At 42.3% G+C, this 14,824-nt stretch overlaps 1 protein-coding gene across 1 annotated transcript; it reads left to right on the top strand.

The window, feature by feature from the left end:
• Positions 1–1,340: 1,340 nt before the first annotated feature.
• On the top strand, positions 1,341–13,567 carry slc25a46 (solute carrier family 25 member 46). Its single transcript, XM_038272002.1, has 8 exons — positions 1,341–1,779; positions 4,451–4,493; positions 5,015–5,072; positions 5,151–5,228; positions 5,304–5,404; positions 5,482–5,538; positions 8,035–8,092; positions 12,553–13,567. The coding sequence occupies exons 1-8, from the start codon at positions 1,524–1,526 to the stop codon at positions 13,147–13,149; spliced, it is 1,248 nt and encodes a 415-aa protein (XP_038127930.1). The 5' UTR covers positions 1,341–1,523; the 3' UTR covers positions 13,150–13,567.
• The last annotated feature ends 1,257 nt before the right edge of the window (positions 13,568–14,824 follow it).

The following is a 14,824-nucleotide window of genomic DNA, read 5'->3' on the forward strand; positions in this document are numbered from 1 at the left end:
TATATAAAAATTGGCAACCTTTATTCCCTAAGGTGGTATGTGCTGCAGTAAAAAAAAAAACAAAAAAAAAAACAGGTGTTTTGTATTGGCCTGTGACTGTGGATGAGATCCCCGCAGCATTTGGCATGTTGCTCCACAGGCGCAGGGGGAGAACCCCGACCCCGTCGGACAGCACTTCTGAAAAAACGAGATTGGGAGATCCCAGCTCTCGCTGCAACCGTACGCTGGAATGACCCAGATGCAAAAAGTGCAATGTTGCAAGGAGTTTAGTGATATCTGGTATTGCGTGGGTCCTCCTTGTGGCTGGCCCCAAATCCATTCGGAGTTCCCCCAACAGCTCCAAAATGGCAATGCAGGATAAACGATATGTTTTGATGATCGTTTCCTCGTTCATTCCAAAAATATTCACACGGAGTGAAAAAATGCGTTCTCTGCGTCTCCTTGCTTCATTTCGATGTCTCCTTGCGACAATAACCGCTGCCATGTGTGCGCAATTACGCATACAGACCATTTGCACCTTCTTTTGAAACGTGTTAAATATAGAGTCAGATACCGTTAGCAAAATTGCTTTCAGGTTTGATAAATCACTTTGCGAGTGCTAAATTAATATATTTACATGTTCTCCTCCCACAAGACGCACTTTTGCGTGTAAACGCCCCATATTGCATATTCATTGCAGAAAAAGTACTAAATGGATAAGAGGCGCTATTTAGCACGTTTTAAAGACCAAATCCTTTTAGCACGCTGTTGATAGTTCAGTTTGTACATTTTTTAGCGTGCGCAGTGAAATAGCTCACGTTTTTATACACGCAAACCTTTGATAGATCCGGCCCTAGCTCTCTTGTTTTAATGACCTTCTGCTCCTCCATTAATGAGGGGACCCCTCAGGCACGTAAAAAGTTGCCTAATTCCATCGTTTTCCACCAATGTGTCACTGGCCACCTCAAACAACTCACATCTTTGTCAGTGAAGCTGAGTGCTCCAACATCTCTTCCTTCATGGTGCCCATCTACATTAAGATCCAAAACTCTGAGATTAAAGTCAGAATTCTGAGATTAAAGTCGGAAAAAAAGTCAGAATTCTGACTTTTTTCCAATACTAAATTGAAATAAAATGTTAAAATCAGTAAACTTTTTTTTTCCAGTGGCCCTATTCCTCTTCCGTAAAAAGCTGATACTTTAACTTCTAAAAAGGTGTTTTTAAAAATCATGTTTTATACTGGAGTAAAAACATCAAAACTCCTGTGAACAGCAGCTGTTAACCTGCTGAGACCAAACCCAGCAGAACAGTTTATCTCTGCCTGACAGTAGGGGGCAGCACTGCGTCCACCAGCTACCGGAAGTGCACTGACAGTGTGTTTCCGGGTCCAGCTGTCTGTTTTGCAGCGGGTCAGGTCGGTTCGGTCCAGCGGGTCCTTGAGCTTCCCTGTCATTCCGGTTACTGATTCCCCACCAGCTGCTGGCTCTGCTCCATGCCCGCCTCCGCTCACTGATCCGCGGCGCTCTCTCGGTCCTCTCCTCCCCATGGCCTCCAGAAGGCCAGACAGCTTCGACGGGTTCGGGTTCCGCGGCCGCGACGACCCGTACGGAGCGGGCTACCCGCCCCGGGGGCCCGGGTCCGCTGGGGACCTGCAGCATCACCAGTGGGTCACCACCCCGCCGGACATCCCGGGGAGCCGGAACCTGCACCCCGGGGAGCGGACACCGCTGTACGAGGAGTCCGAGCAGAGAGAACCCGGAGCCGGCTGGGGAGCTCCGCAGGCCGCGGGTGTTCCACCAGGTAGGCCGATGTTAGCGGAGCCGCGCGCGGGATTGACGGGTCCTTGAACGCACCATCATATAAAACTGTAGTTACCTGGAGGGGTCTGTCACCATGGTAACCAGAGGTCGTCTCCTGACCAGGCTGATTGATAGAGAGGATCAAAGAGGATATAAATGTTTTAAAAGCTTTTTTTCCTCAAGTTTATTTTGTATTTAAGGAAGTTTACTTCCTGTCACAATGCAGCTTCATCTAAACAGCTCTGAATAGCCAGATGAATTGATGACGTCACAATGTTTGCATCTACCTGCAATCTAAGAGTTAGAAAGAGCTGACATTTAGAGATGTCCCGATCCAGGTTTTTGGACTTCCGATCCGATACCGATACTGGCCGATACCAGCCTATCCGAGCATGTATTTAAAGGAGAAGTTCGGTTTTTTACACTTTAAGCCCATTTTCTGTAGTGTCCAGGATGAAATCGAATGATCGACACCAAAAGTTTGACAATTGGTCCTGTCTCTGCTTTTTGGCTCATGTAGAATCCCCCCCTGGCTGCTTTAGAATGGCTTCCATAGAGCATGTCCGATAATGTCCTTAAAACAACCTTAAACGTTCTTTTTTTTAAAATATGCTACTCACCGGGTCGTCAGCGCTGTTCAATGACGTTCCAAAAAATGTTTCGTAAAGAAAAAACGTTCCTGTAGTGTTTTATTTAGCATTTTGTAAATCCCATTGAGTTCTGTAGGAATAGTCAATATTCCGCTGCCACCGGAAACGGAAATGGGGCCTGTTTACACAGTTGTAGTCTTTTCGCTTCACTCTGTGTACTCCGACGTCGAGAATAAAGAATCCACCTTTCGTATTCCATTTTCAGAGTTTTTTAAAGTGTTTAACAGAGACGTTAGCACCTCGACGTCGGAGTACACAGAGTGAAGCGAAAAGACTACAACTGTGTAAACAGGCCCCATTTCCGTTTCCGGTGGCAGCGGAATATTGACTATTCCTACAGAACTCAATGGGATTTACAAAATGCTAAATAAAACACTACAGGAACGTTTTTTCTTCACGAAACTTTTTTTGGAACGTCATTGAACAGCGCTGACGACACGGTGAGTAGCATATTTTTAAAAAAGAACGTTTAAGGTTGTTTTAAGGACATTATCAGACATGCACTATGGAAGCCATTCTAAAGCAGCCAGGGGGGGATTCTGCATGAGCCAAAAAGCAGAGACAGGAGCAATTGTCAAACTTTTGGTGTCGATCATTCGATTTCATCCTGGACACTACAGAAAATGGGCTTAAAGTGTAAAAAACCGAACTTCTCCTTTAAGTTTAAGTTAAAGTATTTAGCCTTAGTTGTAAGACTCATGTTGAAAAGGGTTTTAGTACTCTTGATAACATCTAGCCAGCTAAATTAGGTGAGATTGAATAAAACACAATGCTTGGTAACAACAAACTTACCTGTTTATTAAGAGATAAACACAAACTGGACAAAATTATGAATAGCAATCTGAAATTGCACAGTGAATAGTAAAACCGTAAACAGTTAAAGGTGCAAGTATTACTGTAAGTTTTAATAAAAATGCAAAACAGGGAAACACTGGCGCAAAATAGTGGAATGGATCGTTTCAATCGGCGAAACTGGAAAATACGGACCGGATTTTTTTTTAAAAACTGGATCAGCAGTCTGGATCGGCATTTTACATGCTTTGCCGATACGCATTTTTTGCCAATATCGGCGTGCCGATCCGATACGTGGATCGGATCGGGACAAGCCTAATATAGTTCTATAAATATAAAGATTTGTTTTTGTATTAAAGGAGAAGTCCGGTCAGCAAGAAACAATCAAGGAATCATTATCTATACATAAAACTAATACGTTTGCAATGATTTATGAATTTAGCATTAATTAGTTAAAAATAAAAATAATTTTCACTGAGTCTGGGAGCGGCCATTTTTGCCCCAATATAGTAGCCCCTCCCTCCTGCCATCTTCCAGCAGTGACGTCACGGTGCGGTAAGCCTAGCGCCATTCTCCCCGCTTTCCAAGCTAAATCAATGGGAACTACTAGACACATCTGCAATCAACAACAATTATTGAAGATTTCCAGAGGACTTCACCATTGAAATTCACCAGAGCTATAGTGAAACTGACAATGCCCACGTGCATGGCAGCTGGATGCTGGAATACATCGGGTAAAAGTGGAAAAAAAGAGTTATTCCACCTTTCTGATTCCTGATCCTCCACGGACGGGTTGGTCGTTGGATCGCCAACTTGAAGAGGGAGGATTTGCCATCGAACTTCTGGCCAGAGAAAAAACCCGTAATATGTAGCCAACATTTGGAAGAAGAATGTTTTCAAGATGACTTGGATAATAGCGCGTTGTGACAAACACCAGATACAGCACTGGGACTTGATCAACAGCCGATACCGCACCGTGACAATGTCACTAACCAGTAGGTGGCAGTAGTGTTCTTTGACAAACATGGATGCCTCCAGTAAAGCACATTCACATGAAAATTACTCTGAATTAAAAACACTGATCATTTATTTAAAATTAGGAATAATATATTTAAAGTATTGGGGATCAGGAATTAAGTCTCATATTGAAACTGTCGGGTTATTTATTTATTTTTTTTTGTGGTGAAGCTGTGATGTAATCATCATGACGGGTCTCCTTCTGTGTTTCAGAGCAGCTGAACCGATTCGCCGGCTTCGGGATCGGACTGGTCAGGTTAGAGACCTTCATGCTTTCAGTGATTGGTGTGCGGTGTTTATATTCACAGAGTGAGAGTCCTGTCAATAGAAGATCTGCAGTCAGTTCAGGGCCGACTCTGGGCCCTTAGCAGAGGCCTCATGGGTTCCTTCAGTGTCTGATCCATTTTCTGGTTCTGCTACAGATCCAGAACCAGATTAGTTTGAACTTATTTCTGGATCCGTTTTGAAACAGAAACGTTTAGTTTCTGAGATTTTGTAGATTTTGGGTTTCACCTGCTGAAAGATATCAATATTTCAACCAATCAGAGACTTTTGGCTCAGATAACCACACCCCCTGAAATTAGAATCCCCCCAAAACCTTCTGACCTGAACAGAACCTGCAGGTTTCTGGTCCAGATTGAGGAAAATTAACCCCCAATTAATCAGGAGCTTTATTGATCTCTGTGATAAGCCGCCTCTGAGCCTGTCAGACCAGGCTGAGGGAGAAACAGCCCAGATGACAGGAAGTTGACCGCTCCGCCTGGTTTCTGTGTTCAGTCTTTTCACAGAGAACGTCCTCGCCCACCCCTGCATCGTCTTCCGCCGGCAGTGTCAGGTAAACTCTCCACACCTGCAGCTCTGATCCTCTCTGCCTCATTTCTCCCGCTAACCCCCGATTGGCTGTCTGCCTCAGGTGAACTACCACGCCCGCTGTCATCACCTGACTCCTTTCAGCACCGTCAGCGTGATGTATGCCATCACTAAGGCCCAGGTAAGCCCCGGCTGATGGCCCGCCCTGCGGCAGCGGCGAGCAGCGGGCTGATCTCTCTCTGTGGGTCTGTTCCAGGGAGTGAAGGCTCTGTGGAAGGGGATGGGCAGCACCTTCATCGTTCACGGCATCACCCTGGGGGCCGAGGGCATCATCAGCGAGTTTACGCCGTTACCACGGTAACCGCAGTCATCAAAGGTGTCTTGCTTTAGTCCATCTGTGGTTCTGTTGATCCTAAGGCTCTGTGTTTCTGCAGGGAGCTTCCTCACAGCTGGAGCTGGAAGCAGCTGGCCGGACACCTGCTGCTCAAAGGGTCGGTTCTCCATCCGTCACACAAAACTGCTTATTAGCTTTAGTTTAAATTAACTAATTCCATATGCAAAAGTAGGGATGCACGATATAATCGGCCCCCTATCGGTATCGGCCTTAAAACTGAATATCGGACATCGGCCACCCCACCGATATTTAACCCGATATTTGATCAGCTTCTGAGTTTCTAAAGTCTAAAAAGAAAAAAAAATATTACTTCTTCCTCAAAAACTTCTTTTTTACAGACTTAAAAACTTCTAAAGACGAGGGAAAAAATATTGATCCATTAAAATATCCCAATATCTTCCTATGCTGATATATTGCCATTTAAAAACACCATATCAATCTCTTTTACTAATGAAATATTGCTATATATCATCGTTATGCTACGAAATCCCCCGAAAATTCACCAAATGTTGCCATATTTTTATATGTTGATATATTGACGCGGTATCGATCTATTTTACTAACAAAATCTCTCAAGAATTTGCAAAATATCACGAGAGTTTGTAACAGAACGATGAAATTTCACCAGATTTTGAAAGTAAAATAGATCGATACCGCGTTTTTAAAAATCTATTTGATATCAGCATATGGAAATATATTTGAGTATATTATTTTTCAAAGTGTAAGAAATGGATAACAAAACTGCTATTTTCAATGACTAATTATTTTTGTCCAGCTTTAACATCGGTATCGGTTATCGGCTACATGAGTTTTAAAATGTCGGCATATCGGATATCGGCCAATGCAAAAGTTTTAGTCTAGAAAAACTCAGTTTTAGTCCGATTTAGAAAAAAAATATTTCTCTATCTTCTCAGGGTTCCCGCAGGTCCCTAAAAAGTCTTAAAAGGCATGGAATTCTTTAAAATAATACTAAGGCCTTAAATGGTATTAAAATGTCTTAAATCAGTCTTTCGTAGTAACCTGACTCCACCAGAAACCTTCCGTTGAAGTAATTTTGGGAAGGGGCAAAAATACTGGTTAGCTGATTGGCCTATGTTGGTGATAGACGGGTCAAATAAACCAATCAGATCAACGAAGCATATGACGTACTAACAGAGCGACGACGAAGAGGAGCCAATCGATAGATCAAACTCTTGCAGAAACCAGTCGGGAGAAGAGCAAAAACATCTTTTCCTCTGAGAAAAGCCTCCAGAGCAGTGTTTTGCTCTTCTTCCAGTGAAGAAATACTCTGTAATTCCCATAAAACTTGCTCGGTAGCCACGCTAACGCTAGTTTCATCGGCTGAAGCCGCCATGTTCTTTAGACTGAACTGTCGCGCTTCTCGTTGCGTCACACCTCAACCCGCCTCAAAGCCAATGCTGATTGGACGTTCGTTTGGTGAACGGCTCCAAATTTTCTTCAATGGAGAGTCTCCAGACTGATCTGTGAGTGAAACCTTGAAAGCTCGCAAGATCAGGATGGTCTCACGAGGTTACTTATCACGAGGTCTTAATTTATAAAACATCATAAATAGGATTATTTTTATCATGATTTATTTTTGTTATCTAAATAAAACGTTAAAATTTACCTTTTTTTTTTTTTTTTTTATTAAAAAATAACGTCTCGCCATTATTGGTTCCGTCTCGATAGCGGAACCAATAAAGCGTTGTTGTGGCCGGGACATTTGGGAGATGCTCCATTAACTTTTTGTCTGGAAAATATGATCAAGTGTAAATGTAACCAAAATAGTCTCCAGCCAAGAGTTTTCTCCATGGCTAAAACCAGGGAACATACATGAGGCTCAGTGGATTTATGCAAGAAGTCATTCAAGCTCAGAACGATGGGAATTAAGGCAGTGGAGTCGCACATGCGAAGCACGAAACACAAAGCGTCAACATGGAGTTACAGAGAAACAGCCGGTATTTCTCAGTTTAGTTCCACCCTTGCCTCTGCAACGCCTCCACTTATCACCAAATCAAACATACTAAGAAAACCATACAAAGAAAAATAGCTGCTAGTTTTGTTCCCTGCTAAAACAAAGTTTGTGAATTCAGTTAAATAATTGTTCAAATATATCTGTCATTTGTGTGTTTTAGCTTTCTTCCTGTTTGGGAAGCTTTTCAACATTTGAAACATTAGTGCAGTGGTTTATGTTAGAATAAACCTTTGGGTAAAGTTGTCACAAGCAGGTTTTTCTTTTGTTTCTTGTGAATTTGGTCTTAAATCTTTATTTCAAGTGGCATTAAAAAGTCTTAAAAAGTCTTTAATTTAATTCGCCTTATGCTGTAGGAACCCTGCTTCTATAAATGTCAACAACTGAATACAAAACAATATAAAGTATGTTTAAAAACACAAATAGACACATGAATGTATTTGTTATAAATATCTCATGTCTTTAGACGCATCAGTATTAATAAAGGCTTTTTTTTTTAAACGATTTGATTTGTTTCCTGTAGAGACAAACCTCTTTCCAAACATGTTTTCTCTGCAGAATGTTCGCCATCTTCTCTCTCTCTCTCTGTTCACGCTGACGGTCGGTGTCTCTCTCCCACAGGTTAACCGCTGTGGTCGCTCTCCCTTTCTACTGCTCCAGCCTCATCGAGACCGTCCAGGTGACCTATCATCTATGTTGATTGATTGATTGATTGATTAGCCAATGGTTGAGGCATTAGACGTCTCGTTGGACCGTTTAAACCAAGCATGTTGAGGATAAATGATCTGTGGGGTCATTAAAATCTTATGAAATCATTTAAACCTAGAAGTCCTTAACGTCCTCCAGGACGATCACTAGCAGCTGATCACGGACGTCATCTCTTGCAGTTGTAACCAGCAGGTCCTGATGTTCCTCTCAGATCATCGGATTTAGCAAGTTATTACGCTCTGGTCTATAAATACCTTCTAATTTAGGTGATGGTAAACTAGCTCAGTACGTGGCTCTGTCAAAGAAAGAAACAGGGAAGCCAGGCGTATACTCTTCGATATTTTCAGCTCAAACTGTAAGACGAAACGGCAGGGTTTAAAAGTTCACAGCTCATGATGTTTGTTCTCACGCTGTGCGACCCGATGTTCTGATGCGATCTACCTGCTCACACTGTATGTCTAAAAACCACGTTGGACTCATCTCGGCAGTGAGATGGCGCTATTCGGACTGGCCTATCTGGAAGCCAAACCAGTAGAAGAGGAATATGAAGCTCACTAGAGTGAAACCGCTGCCTTGGATATTTTTGCAAATTTGTGCTCTTTGTGAATCCCTAAAAAAAAAGGTGACGACGTATTTGGACAAAGACATGGCTGAGCAAACGTGGCTACTACGGTCTGTCAATATTACAGAAAGAACTCCATTCGAACCCCAGTCTGTGTTTTCATCTGAGAGGAAGAATCCTTGTTTGCCCACTAAGCGATTTACCCACGACCACCTTACAAAGGCCGATCGGGAGGTGGCCGTGAGAAGCTCATCGCCACTAAACGACGCACGATGAGGGGGAAAGTCATCCCGATCGAAAAATTCTCGCACAACGTGAGAATCGGCCAGAAAAGGACAAAAAAATTGTACAGTGTACGCCCGGCTTAAAGCAGAGGAGGTCTGGGCCCGTTTTTAAATCAAAGGGATGAAAGAGAGAAAATAAAATTAGAGATTGAACTAACAGATTCTGCAGGATGGAAGAATAGAGATAGAATGATGAAAAAGGGGTCCCTATGTCCTCCAGCAGTCTAAGCCTATAGCAGCAGAACTATAGAGATAGCTCAGGATAATCTGAGCCACTCTAACTAGAAGCTTTATCAAAAAGGAAAGTTTTAAGCCTAGCCTTAAAAGTAGACAGGGTGTCTGCCTCACGGACTAAAACTGGTAGTTGGTTCCACAGGAGAGGAGCCTGAGAACTAAAAGATCTGCCTCCCATTCTACTTTTAGAAATTCTAGGAACCACTAGTAAACCTGCAGATTGAGAGCGAAGTGCTCTGTTAGGAACATAAGGAACAATCAGATCTCTGATATCAGATGGAGCTACAGGCAGGAGGAACGGCCGGTTTGGCTGTCGGTGCATTAAAAAGAAATTTAGGATTATTGTTCTTCTTTATTAATAAAGAGAAATCTGCTGCTCAAGCTTTTATTAAAGTCATTTTATACAACTATAGACAATTTCTATGTGTTAAAGAGGAAACTAGATATTTAACAGTTTATTGACACTATTGACTGATAATAAGGTGAATTTTAAAAATGCAGAACTCCATTAAATTCAGCAGTTAATAAAAACTGGTCAGACGAGACAGTTTATGATTACAATATGTTATTTGTTAAGGATCATAATTTTATGTCAGCACAAGGTCCAAAGTATGACCATAAACGTGGTTTGCTCTACGCGTGTTTGAGCAATCTGACTTAGCGTGGCATGGAGGGCTACAGTTAGGTGACTTGAAGGGACCGAGATGAAAAGCATGAAGAGTCACAGGAATTAATTCAAAAATAGGGTTTTTTATTTTTAACCCAAAAAAAGAAGCTTACAAAAAATATATAAAGTCATAAAAGAGGCCAACCAAAAAAAGAGAATATTTAACTCAAGCAAACTGGCTGCATAAACAAACATAACTGACCTAACAAAGAAAGGACACACAAGGCTGGTCAGACCATTAACACAATAGGGGTGATTCAAACTAAACAAACAACCACAAATTACAAACATTGGCAGTACAGTAAGGTTCGGCATAAAACTAATCTATATCTTAGAAAAAGGAAAACACACCAAATCCTAAGTGAAAAATGCAAAAAATTAGAAAAGGAAAATTCAAATCCCCCCCCTTTAAGCTGCAGCTGATGGAACAGTCCAATTTCCTCTCCTGCATTTAGCAGATCTGAACCCTGGCTGCCATGTTTGTCTGACCAACGCCTAGGCATAAGAAACATTAGTGACAAAAACAGAAAGAAATATGAATGAGTGCAAACAAATGCAGTGAACTAAATGTGCGAGCTTACCAGACATGTTCACAAGTCATTTTTTGCAAGTCCAAGTCAAGTCTCAAGTCTAGAGTAGTTGCAATATTAAATGAATCGCACATGAATTCTAATCACATGATTAATAAAAATAAGTTCAATAATTTTCGTGCTTGCTTGTTTCTTCTTGTGTTTTCATCTCCTTCACTGAGACGGTATTGCTTAAAGGTCGCAATTATATCTATGGAATGATCATTATCTTGAACTGGTAAATGAAAAATACATGCTTATACGTCACGTAGCGTTGCGTCAGTGACGTCAGTGCTACATTTTTTTTAACCTCTGTGTGCGGGTAAGGCGAGCGGCGATCAGTCAAGTTAGTAAAACAAAAAAACGTAAAAAATAAAATATTGTTCACAAGTCGGAAATCGCAAGTCTAAGTCGAGTCTGAAGTCATTAAATATGCGACTTAAGTGCGACTCGAGTACAAGTCACAAACTCGAGTCCCCACCTCTGGCGCTTACAAATAGAACACATGCATTTGAACTAACAATAAAGTTTTATTGCAAACTAAAGTATGTGTGTGGATTAAATAAATAAAGATGCATGTATAGTCCAGACTTAAGGTGTGGCCATGGGGTTGTAGCCTCGTGAGACCATCCTGATCTCGCGAGCTTTCAAGGTTTCACTCGCAGATCAGTCTGGAGACTCTCCGTTGAAGAAAATTTGGAGCCGCTCACCAAACGAACGTCCAATCAGCGTTGGCTTTGAGGCGGGTTGAGGTGTGACGCAACGAGAAGCGCGTCAGTTCAGTCTAAAGAACATGGCGGCTTCAGCCGATGAAACTAGCGTTAGCGTGGCTATCGAGCAAGTTTTATCGGAATTACAGAGTATTTCTTCACTGAAAGAAGAGCAAAACACTGCTCTGGAGGCTTTTCTCAGAGGAAAAGATGTTTTTGCTCTTCTCCCGACTGGTTTCAGCAAGAGTTTGATCTATCAATTGGCTCCTCTTCGTCGTCGCTCTGTTAGTACGTCATATGCTTCGTTGATCTGATTGGTTTATTTGGCCCGTCTATCACCAACATAGGCCAATCAGCTAACCAGTATTTTCGCCCCTTCCCAAAATTACTTCAACGGAAGGTTTCCAGATGGATATGCGGAGCAAATTCATCTGGCGGAGTCAAGTTAATGGGTTTGGCCATCACAAGTGACATGAATGTTATAATCCTGCAGTAAAATCACCAAGTCAGTATTTAACACTAAACCTGAAAGGAAGTTTGAGAAAGTAAGGACCTGATGGACAATTTGAAACAACAGAAGTGGTTTTGGTGCTTTCCAGTTTAGAAGGAAAAGTCTGGTCAGCAAAAGAATAATCAATGGATCATTATTTATACCTAAAACTAATAAGTTTGCTTTGATTTAATGAATTTAGCGTTAATCAGTAAAAAATAGAAACAATAATTTTCGTGCAATCATGGAGTCTGGGAGCGGCCATTTTGGCCCAAATATAGTAAGCCCTCCCTCCTGCCATCTTCCGGCAGTGACGTCACGTTGCGGTTAGCCTAGCGCCATTCTCCCCGCTTTCCAAGCTAAATCAATGAAAAAAAAAAAAAAAAAACACGGTCGTTGGATCGCCAACTTGAAGAGGGAGGATTTGCCATCGAACTTCTGGCCAGAGAAAAAACCCGTAATATGTAGCCAACATTTGGAAGAAGAATGTTTTCAAGATGACTTGGATAATAGCGCGTTGTGACAAACACCAGATACAGCACTGGGACTTGATCAACAGCCGATACCGCACCGTGACGTCACTAACCAGTAGGTGGCAGTAGTGTTCTTTGACAAACATGGATGCCTCCAGTAAAGCACATTCACATGAAAATTACTCTGAATTAAAAACACTGATCATTTATTGAACAGGATGGAATCATTTCAGATTTAAAGAACTTTCAGAAGTTTGAATTGTGAATATGAGTGACTTTTCCTTTAATTAGATAAAATTTTAACTGTTTATCAGCCTTGGATTAATTAATAGATGAAGTTAGTTTGTTGTTAAGGTCCCTCAGATGAGTTTGACGCAGCTGGTCATAAACCTAAATGATCATTAGCAGGTAGTTAAAGAGCCTCTACTGTCTGTGTCCTCAGAGCGAGATCGTTCGAGATGAGTCATCCTCCGGGCTGCTGGACTGTATCCGTGAGGGTCTGACCCGTCTCCTTGGCGTGGGCGCTCCTCACAGCCGCCGTCTGCTTCCTCTCAGCTGCCTGCTGCTGCCCGTGGCTCTGCACGCCATCCTACGCTACGCTGTGGCAGCCAGCGCCCAGCGGGTGGCCCTGTGGTTCCACCAGCGCAGCAGGAAGCAGCGGCTTGATCCCTCCAACCCCCTGGACGCCTACTTCCCCGAGCTGGCGGCAGCGTGGGTGGGGTCTCTGGTCGCCGATGTGGTTCTGTTCCCTCTGGAGACGGCGCTGCACCGCCTCAGCCTGCAGGGGACGCGCACCATCATCGACGCCACCGACGGAGCGGTGGAAGCGGGAAGCGGCGGCAGCCCGCTGGTCCTCCCCGTCAACACGCAGTACGACGGCTTCTCCGACTGCCTACACTCCATTCGCCGCAAAGAGGGCGGGCTGGGCTTCTACAGAGGCTTCGGGGCGCTGGTGACTCAGTACACGCTGCACGGAGCGCTGCTCGCTGCGGCCAGGACGCTGCTCAGGGTGATGCTGCTGGATGCCAAGGTCTGCTGAGGCTCTATCCAGGAGATGCTGTCGCCATGACGACAGGACTTTCACTAGCTGATAATTGGTCCATAATCTGCATACTGGGAGGAATCACGTGACTGATTAGACCTTTTCACGTCCCCTCTTGACGTCACTTCCTCACACAGTGTCCTACGTTGCCATGGAAACTGTCTGATCCCACTTCTTTTAAACTCAGCCATCCTATTGGTTGACAGAGAAACACAACTTATTTAAGCAAATGTGATGTGAGCGAGCATCAACCTCTGAGTGGCAGATCTCTGTGTAAAAAAAAAAATTGTATAAAAATAAAACGTTCTGTGAATTAAAATGTAGATTCAGATTAAGTTATTGGTTGCTTGTTAATGAGTAAAGAATTTTCTGGATAAATGTCTGGAATGATTTCAAATAAATAAATTAAACTGTTGTCAGGTCGTCGTTATCGTCTTTTCTTCAGATCCCGGATTATTATTGAACTTTGACGTATAAATCAGAAGAAATTCTGAAATAATTTTTTTTATAAGAAACCTTCAGTTTCCTATTTTAGGTAAAATAAACCAAATAGTTGTTTAAATATTAAGTTAGGAAGGTGAAATTTGTTTATGGATTTCCAACAGGTGTAACTGTTCAATGCTTTACAAGTTTTTAAAAGTAGAAAAGTTTTTAAAGAAAAGCAACAGATAAATAAAAAATCAAGCACATAAAAATAAAAAAAAGACTAAGAAAGCAGACAAAAGGATAAAAAATGGGATGAATAAAAAGATAAAAGCAAACAGCTACATAAGAGAAATTATTTAGGTCATAGAGTACCAAACAGTTTTAAATATAAGACACAGACACCTCTGTGATATGAGAGGAATTGTAAAGTTGTAGGGAAATCATATTTGAATGTCAAATCATTAAGCATGTATATAAACGTACTCTTTATCAGACCAGATTGTCCCAAAATTTAGAAGATTTCTATTTTAAAAAATCCTGTCTTAAAATATATATATTTATTTCCGTTATGCAGCCCAGTTAGTTCTATGCAGCCTGAACACCAAAATTCAGGCAATCATATATCAACGGTCATCTGTCAATCAAATTTTTTCGGTCATAGCATCTTGATTCTAACCTGACTCCGCCAGATGGATTTGCTCCACATATCCATCTGGAAACCTTCCGTTGAAGTGATTTTGGGAAGGGGAGAAAATACTGGTTAGCTGATTGGCCTATGTTGGTGATAGACGAGCCAAATAAACCAATCAGAACAACAAAGCATATGACGTACTAACAGAGCGACGACGAAGAGGAGCCAATTGATAGATCAAAGTCTTGCCGAAACCAGTCAGGAGAAGAGCAAAAACATCTTTTCCTCTGAGAAAAGCCTCCAGAGCAGTGTTTTGCTCTTCTTTCAGTGAAGAAATACTCTGTAATTCCGATAAAACTTGCTCGATAGCCACGCTAACGCTAGTTTCATCGGCTGAAGCCGCCATGTTCTTTAGACTGAACTGTCGCGCTTCTCGTTGCGTCACACCTCAACCCGCCTCAAAGCCAACGCTGATTGGACGTTCGTTTGGTGAACGGCTCCAGATTTTCTTCAACGGAAATTAGCCAGACTGATTTGCGAGTGAAACCTTGAAAACTCGCGAGATCACGATGGTCTCACGAGGCTAACTTGATTCATATGTTGCAGCTAATATAC

This window comes from Cyprinodon tularosa, unplaced genomic scaffold, assembly GCF_016077235.1.
Source record: "Cyprinodon tularosa strain WSP-4 unplaced genomic scaffold, ASM1607723v1 ctg813, whole genome shotgun sequence".
NCBI classification, from domain to species: domain Eukaryota; kingdom Metazoa; phylum Chordata; class Actinopteri; order Cyprinodontiformes; family Cyprinodontidae; genus Cyprinodon; species Cyprinodon tularosa.

Bases quoted from the DNA above. Each gene is read 5' to 3' on its own strand.
- slc25a46 (XM_038272002.1), top strand. From the start codon at position 1,524: ATGGCCTCCAGAAGGCCAGACAGCTTCGACGGGTTCGGGTTCCGCGGC. The intron at 5,405-5,481 runs GTAACCGCAGTC...GTGTTTCTGCAG, and splicing joins GAGTTTACGCCGTTACCACG to GGAGCTTCCTCACAGCTGGA. The intron at 5,539-8,034 runs GTCGGTTCTCCA...TCTCTCCCACAG, and splicing joins GGACACCTGCTGCTCAAAGG to GTTAACCGCTGTGGTCGCTC.